The 12,079-nt window shown below is 45.7% G+C and overlaps 1 protein-coding gene across 2 annotated transcripts in view; it reads left to right on the top strand.

Annotated features, from left to right (window-relative positions):
• TIAM1 (TIAM Rac1 associated GEF 1) overlaps positions 1–12,079 on the top strand; it is a 72,629-nt gene that overhangs the window by 23,608 nt on the left and 36,942 nt on the right. For both annotated transcript variants that reach the window (XM_053456732.1, XM_053456733.1), the window contains exons 2-3: positions 8,995–9,087; positions 10,582–11,552. In XM_053456732.1, coding sequence (XP_053312707.1) covers positions 10,593–11,552 — 960 coding nt within the window. In that variant the 5' untranslated portion in view covers positions 8,995–9,087; positions 10,582–10,592. The remainder of the gene's footprint in view (positions 1–8,994; positions 9,088–10,581; positions 11,553–12,079) is intronic.

The raw sequence follows: 12,079 nt of genomic DNA on the forward strand, positions 1-12,079 counted from the left end.
CGGGAAGGTGATGGAGGGGATGGGGAAGCGGTGGTTCTCCGGTATGATGGCGGGAAGGTGATGGAGGGGATATAGGGAAGCGGTGGTTCTCCGGTATGATGGCGGGAAGGTGATGGAGGGGATGGGGAAGCGGTGGTTCTCCGGTATGATGGCGGGAAGGTGATGGAGGGGATATAGGGAAGCAGTGGTTCTCCGGTATGATGGCGGGAAGGTGATGGAGGGGATGGGGAAGCGGTGGTTCTCCGGTATGATGGCGGGAAGGTGATGGAGGGGATGGGGAAGCGGTGGTTCTCCGGTATGATGGCGGGAAGGTGATGGAGGGGATGGGGAAGCGGTGGTTCTCCGGTATGATGGCGGGAAGGTGATGGAGGGGATGGGGAAGCGGTGGTTCTCCGGTATGATGGCGGGAAGGTGATGGAGCGGATGGGGAAGCGGTGGTTCTCCGGTATGATGGCGGGAAGGTGATGGAGGGGATGGGGAAGCGGTGGTTCTCCGGTATGATGGCGGGAAGGTGATGGAGGGGATGGGGAAGCGGTGGTTCTCCGGTATGATGGCGGGAAGGTGATGGAGGGGATGGGGAAGCGGTGGTTCTCCGGTATGATGGCGGGAAGGTGATGGAGGGGATGGGGAAGCGGTGGTTCTCCGGTATGATGGCGGGAAGGTGATGGAGGGGATGGGGAAGCGGTGGTTCTCCGGTATGATGGCGGGAAGGTGATGGAGGGGATGGGGAAGCGGTGGTTCTCCGGTATGATGGCGGGAAGGTGATGGAGGGGATGGGGAAGCGGTGGTTCTCCGGTATGATGGCGGGAAGGTGATGGAGGGGATGGGGAAGCGGTGGTTCTCTGGTAGGATGCCGGAGTGTTCCTCAGTCTCATACACACTTTGAAAAATGATTGCTTTTGGTTGCGTAACTTCCCGAAGTCATGCAGAATTACACAGAGCTATAAAAATCTCTCGGTTGCTGTTGTGTTGGACCCCCTCGTTGTGTAATAGGATCCTGTTGTCATTGTCATCACCCACACACCTGTCATGCTAATGGGAACGCGCGCTCGATTCCCCCCCAAACCCGTGACTTAATCACTGCTATCGGCCTTTGCGTTGAATGTAATTCCTCCCCGTTGCACGCGGCAGAGATTGTGTGTTCTCCGCCAGCCTCCCACTCGTGTCCTTGTGATCGCCAGCTGCACGCTCCGTGGATCTCGGTCCTCTATTTCCGTCGTGTACGCGGTGGGCAAGATTTCAGTTATTAAGATTCGTTTGACAGAAAAATTAGCTAGCCCCGGGCTACTGGACAGAGGAAGGAGGCGCTGAACTTTCTAACAGGATAAACAGCAGGTGCGATGCTTCTGTTCCCTCGTCTCATTATCATTGGTAATTATAATAAATTACAGCGTTTAACGTTGCTTTTTTTGTGCCATAATCCTCGCTTTTTGGGAGGATTTTTTTCCCAACAGTTACGTAAACCCCGCGTTAACCTCTTCACTGTAACGAGAATAAAAGTGAAATGATTCATTAGTGAACACGTCACGCCTTTCAGGCTCATGCTTGTTTTTTGGGGCACTGCTTACACTGTGTGCCCAAACCTGTTCCTGGCTTTGATCGTTTAACCCTTTCTCCCTCCGTGTTACCCAACGCGTTTCACCTGATCTGCCAATCATGAGTAGATATCGGTGATCTCACACGCAGTGATTGTTGTGCATCCAAAGTCTTCACGACCTCGTAGGGTTTTGGAATCTGGCTTTAAAGGCTCGGTGCCATCGGATTGGTTTGGCAAATACCATCATCCAGATCAGTGGAAAATTAGAAAAGCTGACAGTCTTCGCATATTGGGGTAAAAAACCACATTATAAGAGATGAAAGATGAGGAACACTCGTAGGACTTCATAATGAAGGAGTGTCGATGGTCATCTTCTCTTCCATAGGAATTCTCTTTTGGCCGAGGAGAGTGGGGCAGCTAGGATTCTGTCCGAATAATAAGTACATAAAAAGTGGTTTTATTTAGTTTTTTACTTGGGACGGTGGAAGTTCCGTCGGTAAGAGGGGTAGCCGAGGTGTGAAGCATTGTAAGGAAGATAGGCAAAGGGCTATTGGGAATGGTGGAGGAGCAGTTTGTGACAGGGAGGAGAGGGGGTTGTAAAGTCATCAGATACGCCTCCCCCGAGACATGTATTTGGGATATGCCGGCAGGTCAGGAGGCTGGAGGCGAAGGCAGAGGCTGGGAATTCCATTAGGCGAGTGCGAGTCCCCGTGTGCGAGTGTTAGAGGTGGTAATTAGAGAGGCAGTGATCGTTTAAGGGGCAGTTTGGTTACAAGAGATGATTTACTATGAAAGTTACTGGCGAGAAGTTTGTTAGGAGCAAGATTGAGGACATTTCAGTGGAAACGGCGTCCGGGTGGGAAAGTAATTTGGAAGCCGCATGACGTGCGGACTGGATGTGGAGGGGCGGCGGACTGATTTGGGACCCGCTGATCTTCTTCTTTATTCAAGGTGAGAAATAATTAGTAAACTGTAATGATTTGTTGTATCAAAAACGAGGGATCTGAAGCAGATTCTGATACAGATCACCCTGGAGGGCAAAAGCGTAGAGTTTGAGTAATATCTGGATGCCAAGTCTTGATAAAATAAAACACGCCTAGTACTTACCATGTAAAGACTTACTTTAGAGCCCGCTATTCACTTTATTCTCATGTAGTTACTATGGTTGGAATTCCCTAAATGTATATAATCAGAGTATACCAGTGCGCTTTGGCTTCTGAGTAACGCTGGTTCACTTAACGGATCAGGTACCGGTGCCAATGTGATGTGGGGTCTTCATTAATCGATACGCGTTTGTATCGGTCATTTAGCTGGGATCAGATTTGATTTTCCGCATCCCTCTTCCGTCATATCTGTGGCTCTCCGTTGGCAGACCGAGCTGCGGCAGTTGCAGAGTTTTGCATATGGACCCTGACAGCCCACAATGTAAACACGGGATGAGTTATGCGCAAGACAGTCCTGGAAGCTGTAAAAAGGAACCCCCTCTATTGTCATTCAGCATATGCGTATTTCCTTTTTCCTCCCCGTGGTATTGTCCCGTCCTCTTCTGGCGGTGGGCGCAGAGTTGGAAGCGCTCTCTGGATCGGGATTGTGTATTTGGTGCTGGTTCCGTGTTCCAGAAGTAATCTATCTATCGCATGGGGAACCAGTGTGGTAAATGGTGCAGCGTGTCATGTTTTATTAACCCTTCGCATACAACACACAACATACATATAATTTAATGAAACCACTTCTATACGAGCACCCAAGAGCTTTGTGAAGTTGATGGCGGGGAGCGGACAGACCTTTCAGGGGCTCTGCTGTTCTCCGGAGCCTAAGCCTTTACCCGGGGGCATTGGCAGAAAAGTTAAATGTCAGAAGAAGCCAACAAACAGGCGGTTTTCATGCAACTCCCATGAATCTCGGCCAGTTTTATGGCTGTTCCCAAACTTATTGTTGGCGGCTGCTGATGAATTTCTGGAATAATTAAAGGTGCGATCTTATTATTATTATTTATTATTTTATAAAGCGATGTCATATTCTGCCTCGCTGTACAAGGGGTTTTTATATGATATAAATATTTTACGATTAAGATTATATCTATTTTTCTAAAAACATCCAGTTTATTTAGTTTCATTTGTTTCTTTTCAGTGAACCATACTGTATACCCCCCCCAAGACCCCTCATTACAGCCATTCTTCTAATGTGATATTGTTGCAGCTCCTTCCTTCCAAGCGAACCTTTTGAACTAAACTCCCGAGGTTTAATTCCTTTAACAGTCTTAAGTTAACAAAAACTGTAACTAATTCACGCCGGGTCTCGCGCTTTTGCCAATATGCGGAGCTTTTGTGGGATCAAAGATTTGTTGCTGAATGGTGTCCTGCTGGTCGGGAATTAAAAGCTAACCCCGTGTTATTTGATTGCTCACCTAATTACCGTATTCCAGCAAAGAAGAGGAATTTAACTCCTTCATCCCTCAAGGCTGTTCTTTTATTGTCTCCCCATCCATCAGCGTGTTTAGCATAACTGTACTTTCTGTATTCCGCCAACGAGTATTGACCAAGCAAATAAATACCAAGCGGATATTTAATTTTTATCAGTCAGCGGTTTTAAACCATCAAACCAAATTAAGAAGCCTCGTCTGCCCCGTGGCACCCGACTGCAGAGTCCCTGAGAAAATACGAGATTGGGCAAAATGTAACCGATTGATTAAAGCGATATTTCTAGATCTAGGTTGGGCATTGAAACAGTTATAGAAAGAAAGCAAAGTTAACGTTTTTAGCCATTTGCCTGGATACTGAACTCAATTTTCTGTTCATATCCCGCCTTTGGCCCCACAAATGATCTCCTAAAACCATAAGCAAATATCTCCCAATATTTCTAGAAAGTCTTGCTGCGATCTGCCAGGTTTGCGCATGTTTTAAAAAGCGTGCCGAGTGAGTTGGCCCTTGTCGGTGCTCCTTGCTAGGACAGGAAGGAGTTCAAAAATAATAGTCTGTTTTGGGTAGAGATCTACTGACCACGGCTCCTCGGCATCCCCTCTCTGATCCGGTCTCATATTAAACCAACTTGAAAGTGAGAATGAGAGGCAGTGTGCTGTCCCTTAATCTGGGTATGTGGGAACGCCGTCGTTATGCCGGGTGTGGCGGTCCTTTAATGAACGCGCTCCTGCGCTGCGCCGGCCAGTGGTTTACTTCTTGGTCTTTGGACGTTTATGAGCTGAAGGCTTACTCTTTGATTCTTAGAATAAGAAATTCTAAAACAATGTCTACCACGGCGTATCTCAGCCCAGGCTGACTAGACCTAGGCCTAAGCTGGCAGGTCCAGGTGTTTGCCATCTTGGGTGATCAGGGCTCCCCCAGTGGGCCGCTCGTCCATGATCTCCGCAAGCTGCCAATTTATAGTATGGCTCGGCACATCCTCGCTAGACTGCACTAAAGTTTTTAAGTCGTGGCGCGCTGGGGTATGATGTCCAATCCCGGCGCCCTGTGGTGTGGATGGCGGCTGTGGAGTCAGCTGCAGGGTGCGTTGGCCTGGGTCAGGCTTAGGACAGCACCAAAGGTAAACACACCGGCGCTCAGTACATAAATTACAAGTTATGTTAATTTTACGGCTTTGGGTTGTGCAAAATGTCCCCGACTTCACTTGCCCAGATGATCCAATCTGATTTTCGTTGGCTGGGTTTTAAATTAAGGTCGCTTTGCAAATCGTCGTCATTTGTCAGAAGACAAGCCGTCACCTTAAGCAAGTTCTTCTCTTATGAAAACTTGTCTGGGGTCCATAGTTTATTCTTGTCCGAGGAGCTTGGAATCTGTATGGAGCATCTAAAACTGGATGCAAGCTTGCGTTTTTTCCACGTTTTTGTTTTTTTTTACCAACGTTTCTTTTTCTCGCAGAAAAGACAGGCTTGGGATTGAGAAATAATGATCTCTCATACACCAAGATAGAGGAGAAGCGCCATGGTAAATGTCTCTGTCGGGGTGGCTCCACAGCTGATGTCTCTTCTGCCATGGATACCAGCATTCATCTCCTGCCGCTGTTTGCTCTGTCTGCCTGTCTGTCTTTGTCTCTCGGCATTAGCTCTTTGTTCCGAGGTGCTCGCCTCTCATGTCTCTCGTCTCTTCTTTTTCTCATTTTCTTCCAGCTGTGATTCATGTTTGTTCCTTGGCATCTCCTTGCTGAAGACCACATTCTTTGTCTCCTAAACTACTTCATCAGGAGTTCCACGACCACAACCCGGGTCACTGTGGACACAAAGCAAAGCTTATTATCACAGCAAATCATTTAAAACGCACAGCTTCGCCAAAAGGGGCAAACGGGAGAAAATATTCAAGTTTATACCACCAGATTCGAGAGATGACAAGTGTGTTTTCCCTGATTTCAATTCACATCATCTTCACACTTTTTATTCAGAGCCATAAAAACAATATTCATGTTTTTAAATTTTAAGCATAAAGAAAAAAGGATAATGCGCCAAGCAAAAAAAATATAATATTCCAGGAAAGGGTTTTGGGGATGTCTGGTATATTTTGGCACAAAAAGGTAATTTATCCAAATAGATTTTCTTTACATCGTTACTATTTACGTTAGGTATAGAGGGTCCGGCTCGCAGGCTTACAATCTAGAGGTGACGTTTTTATTATAGAAGTGACCAATTATATCGATTTTATTTTTGTAAATCTCCGCTATCCTAATTTCCTCTTGAAATAGATACATTTATCTATTGTGATGTAATCTGCCGTATTTAATCTACGTCGTTTCCCCCACTTTTTTGTTGAAAGGATCCCCCAGGTGCTGTTTCTTCATCCATTACTCTGGAAAGACTGAAACGTCCGAGAGTTTTCTGTGGTTTGCTAAAGCATTTCCGATTGTTAATAAACAGATTGCGCGTCGGGCCCTCGGGGGCTGGAATAGCTCCTGCGTACTTGGAGTAAATCCCGCAGATTATATGGAGGAACTGGCTGCGTGCTGGTTTGTTGTCTGCAGTGTACACAATATTTCGGTGTATGACAGTATGTGTGCCGTCATTGATCAAGCATACAATACATCAGATTTGTGCGTTAAAGTGTAGTTGTATTAATCCGCCAAAGTCAGCTATTAACTCCAAAAGAAAGCCGTGGGGGAGCAGCCATATTTAGCATTTCAATCAGACCTGGCTCCTGGTAGTTACGGTTGAATAGTTTCTTTAGTGATTCTGCTGCCAGCGGAACGAGTCGGTCTAACAATGGCCGGTTTAGAGGATTATTGGGCTTTGCTGAGTGCGAGTGGTCTAACTCCATGTTTTCCAACATTATATATGCCAAGCGATGAGCGGCAACGTAAGCTATAGACGGGGGGATCGGAAACCGTTCAATAAATTGATGTCATGCAGAGGAGCCAATGGTGTCAGGCTGGCCGCCGACGTACGGAAAACAGAGCACCTCATCAAAGACAAAGGCCAGTTTAATGGCACCGGTTCGGATGAAGCTGAGATACATCTGTATAATGCTCTAGCGGGAAATCGCCATGCGGCCATGTTCTGTTGGACCCATCATGTTGCGTTGTAACCATTTATGTCCACAACCAGCCATGACCCAACGAGTAACGGCAAAGGTGAAGTATTGCTCAATTCTGGCATTCTGTGATTAAAGGGCCAGGGTCACAATACGATCTCTTCAAGGTCAGCAGCTATATCTCCCCACGCACCCTTTTAAACTCATCGTCTATTTACCTCAATGTAGACTTCTCCTTTGGGATTTCCATTGATCGTTGGAAAAACCTAAAGTAATGATATTGAAAGACCCCATCACCCCCCCAACCCGCGTTTCTGCTGAGGTGCGTTAGAGTTGGGTTGATAGCAGGACGTGTCTGCCCCTCTCCTCCTCTCGCTGCGGCGACGCTCTGCTCGCGGGGTATAGGAGAGCTGTCAGAACAGTCTTCCCACCACCAGGCTATTTTTACTCGCGCAATCTGCTGTTGCGACGCAGAGCGGCATTCAGACATGCGCGTAGACTGTGGTCTGTCAGGGGGCCGCAGTCACCTACTTGGATGGGACATTAAGGACCTGGCTTTACTCTGACACCGTAACCCTGTCAGTGCTGGGCTGGGGCAGTTACTGGAGCTCCTATAACGATAATGCAGCCTTATCAATGTTATATGGTAGTTAATTTGTAGCGACCATAAATCGCTCTCTGAATGGATGTCCCCTTTCTAAATCCTCCAGTTCAGTAACAAATAAGCTGACGGCAGATCAGAAGCCTTTCAGCCATCTAGTCTGCCCATTTATCCTGATGTGAGGATTCAGACCTTAATCAGTCATTGGTCTCGTCTTAAATTCAAGAGCAATCTTCTACCCTTTCTGCTGGGAGACCGTTCCACTTATCTATGACCCTTTCAGTAAAACATATCTAAAACGATGATTATAATCAGAATGCTTTTTTTTTTATTTTTTTTTTTTATTTTTTTTTGCTTTATTCTGTATCAGTTGGCTTTTAAACCTTAATTACCGTACATAGCAGCAGAGACCTGGAGGTTATACCTTTCTCTGTAGACATAAGTTGTGTTCTGCGTTATGTTTGGTATAAGAATTTCTGGCTTGCAAAAAGCTTTTGTAAAATGAACTGAATGAAGTCTGCGTTGTACGAAAGTGCGAAGTTATGGTGGAGAAATGATTTTTTTGTGTGTGTATCTACTAAATCCAGAGGCAGCCTCTAATATAGTTTATTTTATTGTAATTCTTAATTTGGCCACAAAAATCCCCTGCGAGAGCTGAACTCATACAGTTGCTCTGCTTGCTGCCCCCGCTTTGTGGTTATGCTCGCCTTTGTAGAGCTCATCCTGCAGGTCAGTGTGTGTGTGTTTGTATGTCTGTGTGTTTGTATGTCTGTGTGTTTGTATGTCTGCGTGTTTGTATGTGTGTGTGTATGCACAGCTGCATGAAACCTGAGTAGGTAGGGAGCCCTTTGTCCGTCAAATCTAAAAGAAAAAAAAAAGAGACTTCCATGCGGTGACTTGTGGATGTAGCCCGTGCCTTTATGTGTTAATTCACCTTGTGTATAGTGTAAGCGTGTACCGGGGTTTCTCTGTGTGTCGAGTGGGATCTTATAACGCCCTTCAGATAACTATTTTAAGCTCTAGAGAGAGATACGCGCGAGTGGCGGGCTGCTCAATGAGACTGCCGGGTGAATTCATGTCCGAGACGACTGCTGAGCAGTAATAACCCCGTACGCTGCTTTGAATTAATATCGATTAACCCTTTCAGCTTGTGAGGGAGGCATTGCTCAGGCTCTCTCGGGGGTTAACACCAATCTGTGCGGCTCAGTCTTTCAGTATTATGGTTCGGTATTTGATAACGTGCATGCGTTGGCAGGCATTCATTTGCTCTCGTTATCACTAGATGATTGTTGTTACTGAATCTTTTGCGTTCGCTGTATTGTGTTCATTGACGTGTAATCTGTATATGTCGTTACTCACGCGTTTTTTTTTTGTTTCGTTTACAGTGTACCCCGCTCAGAGGAACCGAGAGATGAAGTACCAGGGAACACAGCTGTTTTATGCTGACTGATGCCAACCGCATTCTCCTTTTGCCACAGGTAAGAATTTAAGCTTCGGTTTGTAGCAAATCCTCTATGTATTAATGTTACCCGATCTCTGGAACGCGAAGGGTTAAGCCAGATCCCTTACCTGCCTGTCAATGTCAGACAGAAGCGAACGAGTAATAATTATTAATGTAGTATTTTTAGTTATCAAAATCATTGACGAGGAGGAAAAACATGGAAAATACATTTCTAGTTCTTTAAGTTTGATTATACCGTTTTGTGTTTGTGTCGGATATTTAAGTAAACGGATCTGTTCTTTTCAAACGTGTGATACCCTTCAAAGGTTTGGGGTCACTTAGAAATTACTAGTTTTTGAAGGAAAAGCAGTTTTTGTCCATTAGAATAGCATGAAATGGATCAGAAATTCAGCGCAGACGGGGTTAATGTTGTAAATGACTTGTAGCTGGAAACATTTTTTATTTTTAATGGAATCTCTTTATAGGCGTACAGAGACCCTTTATCACCCCCATTACTCCTTTATCACTCCCATTACTCCTTTATCACTCCCATCACTCCTGTGTTCCAATGGCACGTTGTGTTCGTCAATCCATGTTTCAGTTTAAAAGGATAATTGATTGTTAGAAACCCTTTTGTAATTGTTACAGCTGGAAATAGCCTTGTTTTCCTCAAACGGCTCAGTGAACCCAAACTTTTGAGCGGTAGCGTAGCTTTCTTTTGTGTTTATGAATTGATTACATATATAGGCATATAATTATATACCCCGTATCGATATATATTGTATACTTTTTCATTGAGGTCACAATCCAGTAGGACGCGTTCTTTAGCAGCTGCCCGTCTCTTTGTATCCAGCCGACCGATATGTTTGATCCCAGAAGTCTCGTTAATCTGTATAAATCATTTATAGCGAGATGGCCCGCATTTATTTATTCTGCCTTTAGCTTTGATTCTTTCATAAGGTATTTGCTTTAAAACGGGAGTTAAATGTAAAAAGAGATTGTTACACGGTGTGAAAAGTGGTTTTATCGCCATAGCAACCAAAGGGATCTTCCAGTCTGTAGGGTGAATAAGACCACGTTGTGGTAAATACCGGCGGATGCCTCTGTGTTATAAAGGGGGTCTGCAGGAGTGAGAATCATTTTCCTGACCCCTGCAGTTAGAAAGCGATAGTCAGACGGAGGGGGAATCCACCTGTCCTCCACCTCAACGTCTTTGCCAAGTTCTGTATAATTGTTCCTTTAGGTGCAGGCTGGAACATGATGGGGCGGAACAAGGCGGTGGAGATAGTTCTCTTTTTATATTGATGTGTTGATCCGATTTTATGGGCTGGGGAAACCACTTCTTACCCCAAATAGAAGAGAGCGAGTTTGCAGCTAAATATGCTTTTTATCCTAATGCCCCCGTTCTAAGGATGCAGATGCAGAGTCCATAAACATAAAAACTGAAACGCGTTTAGATGTCGTACAAAGTTTACAGAGTTTCTGATATAGAATTTAACTTCTTCTGCTATAATTGTTTTTAACCTTCTAGAACGTGGAACCATGGGAAACGCAGAAAGTCAAAATGTAGAGCAAGCTTTGTACGGCAAAGACCACCCCAGCTTGGGCCGCAAGCACACGTCGCGCTCGCTCCGCATCTCGAATAAGGCTTCCCGCCGGACCCGCCATGCCTCTTCTGGAAAGCCGGTGCACAGGAATTCCGAGGTCAGCAACAGATCGAGCAGCACGCCGAGCATCCCGCAGTCTTTAGCTGAAAATGGCATGGAGCCTTACTCCCAAGATGCCAACCTGGATGACATGGATGGCCACGGTTGGATGGATATGGGCCTGAGGCCCGTGTCGTATCACACAGATTCTTCAGTAACCCCCAGTTTAAATAGCAGCACCGTCCTAACGGCAGCCTCCGTGCAGAGCATTCAGGACTCAGAGGAGAGTAGACTCTACGGAGAGGACGTTGCTTATTACACGGAGGGCAATGGCCGGTCCCAGCTGTATCCATTAAACGGGCCACACCTCTTGGACACCGTGAGTTTCAAGAAAAAGAGATCTAAATCCGCCGACATATGGCGAGAGGATAGCTTGGAGTTCTCGCTCTCTGACCTGAGCCAAGAACACTTGACTAGCACGGAAGAAATCTTATGCTCCACCGAGGAGAAGGATTGTGAGGAAACCAGGAGGACCGAGGCAGGCGATTGCCCCAAGAAACTGGACTCCAGCCAACGTGCCAATTCTTTAACAGACTTGTACCCCCCGAAGAGCCAGCACGCGTCCGTCAATGGCAATCCCAGGAATAAGTTCATGATCTATTGTCGGAATCTAGTGTCTCACTCCCCGGAATCTGCAAAATACAAAATGGTGCCCGCGTCTACCGAGGAAGGCCCCTCATACAACAGTTATAACACCCTTCCGTGCAGAAAGTCCCACTGCCTCTCCGAAGGGGCCACAAACCTAAAGCTGAGCCACAGCAATAGCATGCATGGCAGACGGGCAAAGACGACTCAGGTAAGCCCTGCTCGTTATATTATATTATGTTATTTGCCCCAGGAGCCAAACTCTGTCTGCGGTGAAGGTTGGAGCTGAATTCTCAGCTCGTTCCTGATTGGTTAATCATTTAGCGACCTTTTATATCTTTTTTATCTTTGTAGCTTATATTAGGACTGGTATGCAAGACAAGAAGAAGGGATGGTTTAGATGCAATAGTCATTTCACGGCAGGCTTAGCTTTTTATTTAGTTATTAACAGAAAGTATAGAATATTTTTAAAAAAAATCATCCCGCAGGTGGTCTGTTTCCTCTCATAGTGTTAAAAGGGTTCTGTAATAAAACGTCTGCCTTAGTTTATTTTTGTGTTGAATGCAATGATTTAAAGAGTTTATGATCCTGGCCTTCGTCTCCATGAGAAATGTATAAATAATAAGATTGGATGGGCTGTAGTTGGGATCTCCGTATTAAAGAGAAACCTGGCTTTATTCCAAGATTTTCACTAATGCTGCATCTGCCAGGTTGGGATAGAAGTTTTTCTTCAACGAA

The sequence above is a fragment of the Spea bombifrons genome, chromosome 2, assembly GCF_027358695.1.
Source record: "Spea bombifrons isolate aSpeBom1 chromosome 2, aSpeBom1.2.pri, whole genome shotgun sequence".
Lineage (NCBI taxonomy): Eukaryota > Metazoa > Chordata > Amphibia > Anura > Pelobatidae > Spea > Spea bombifrons.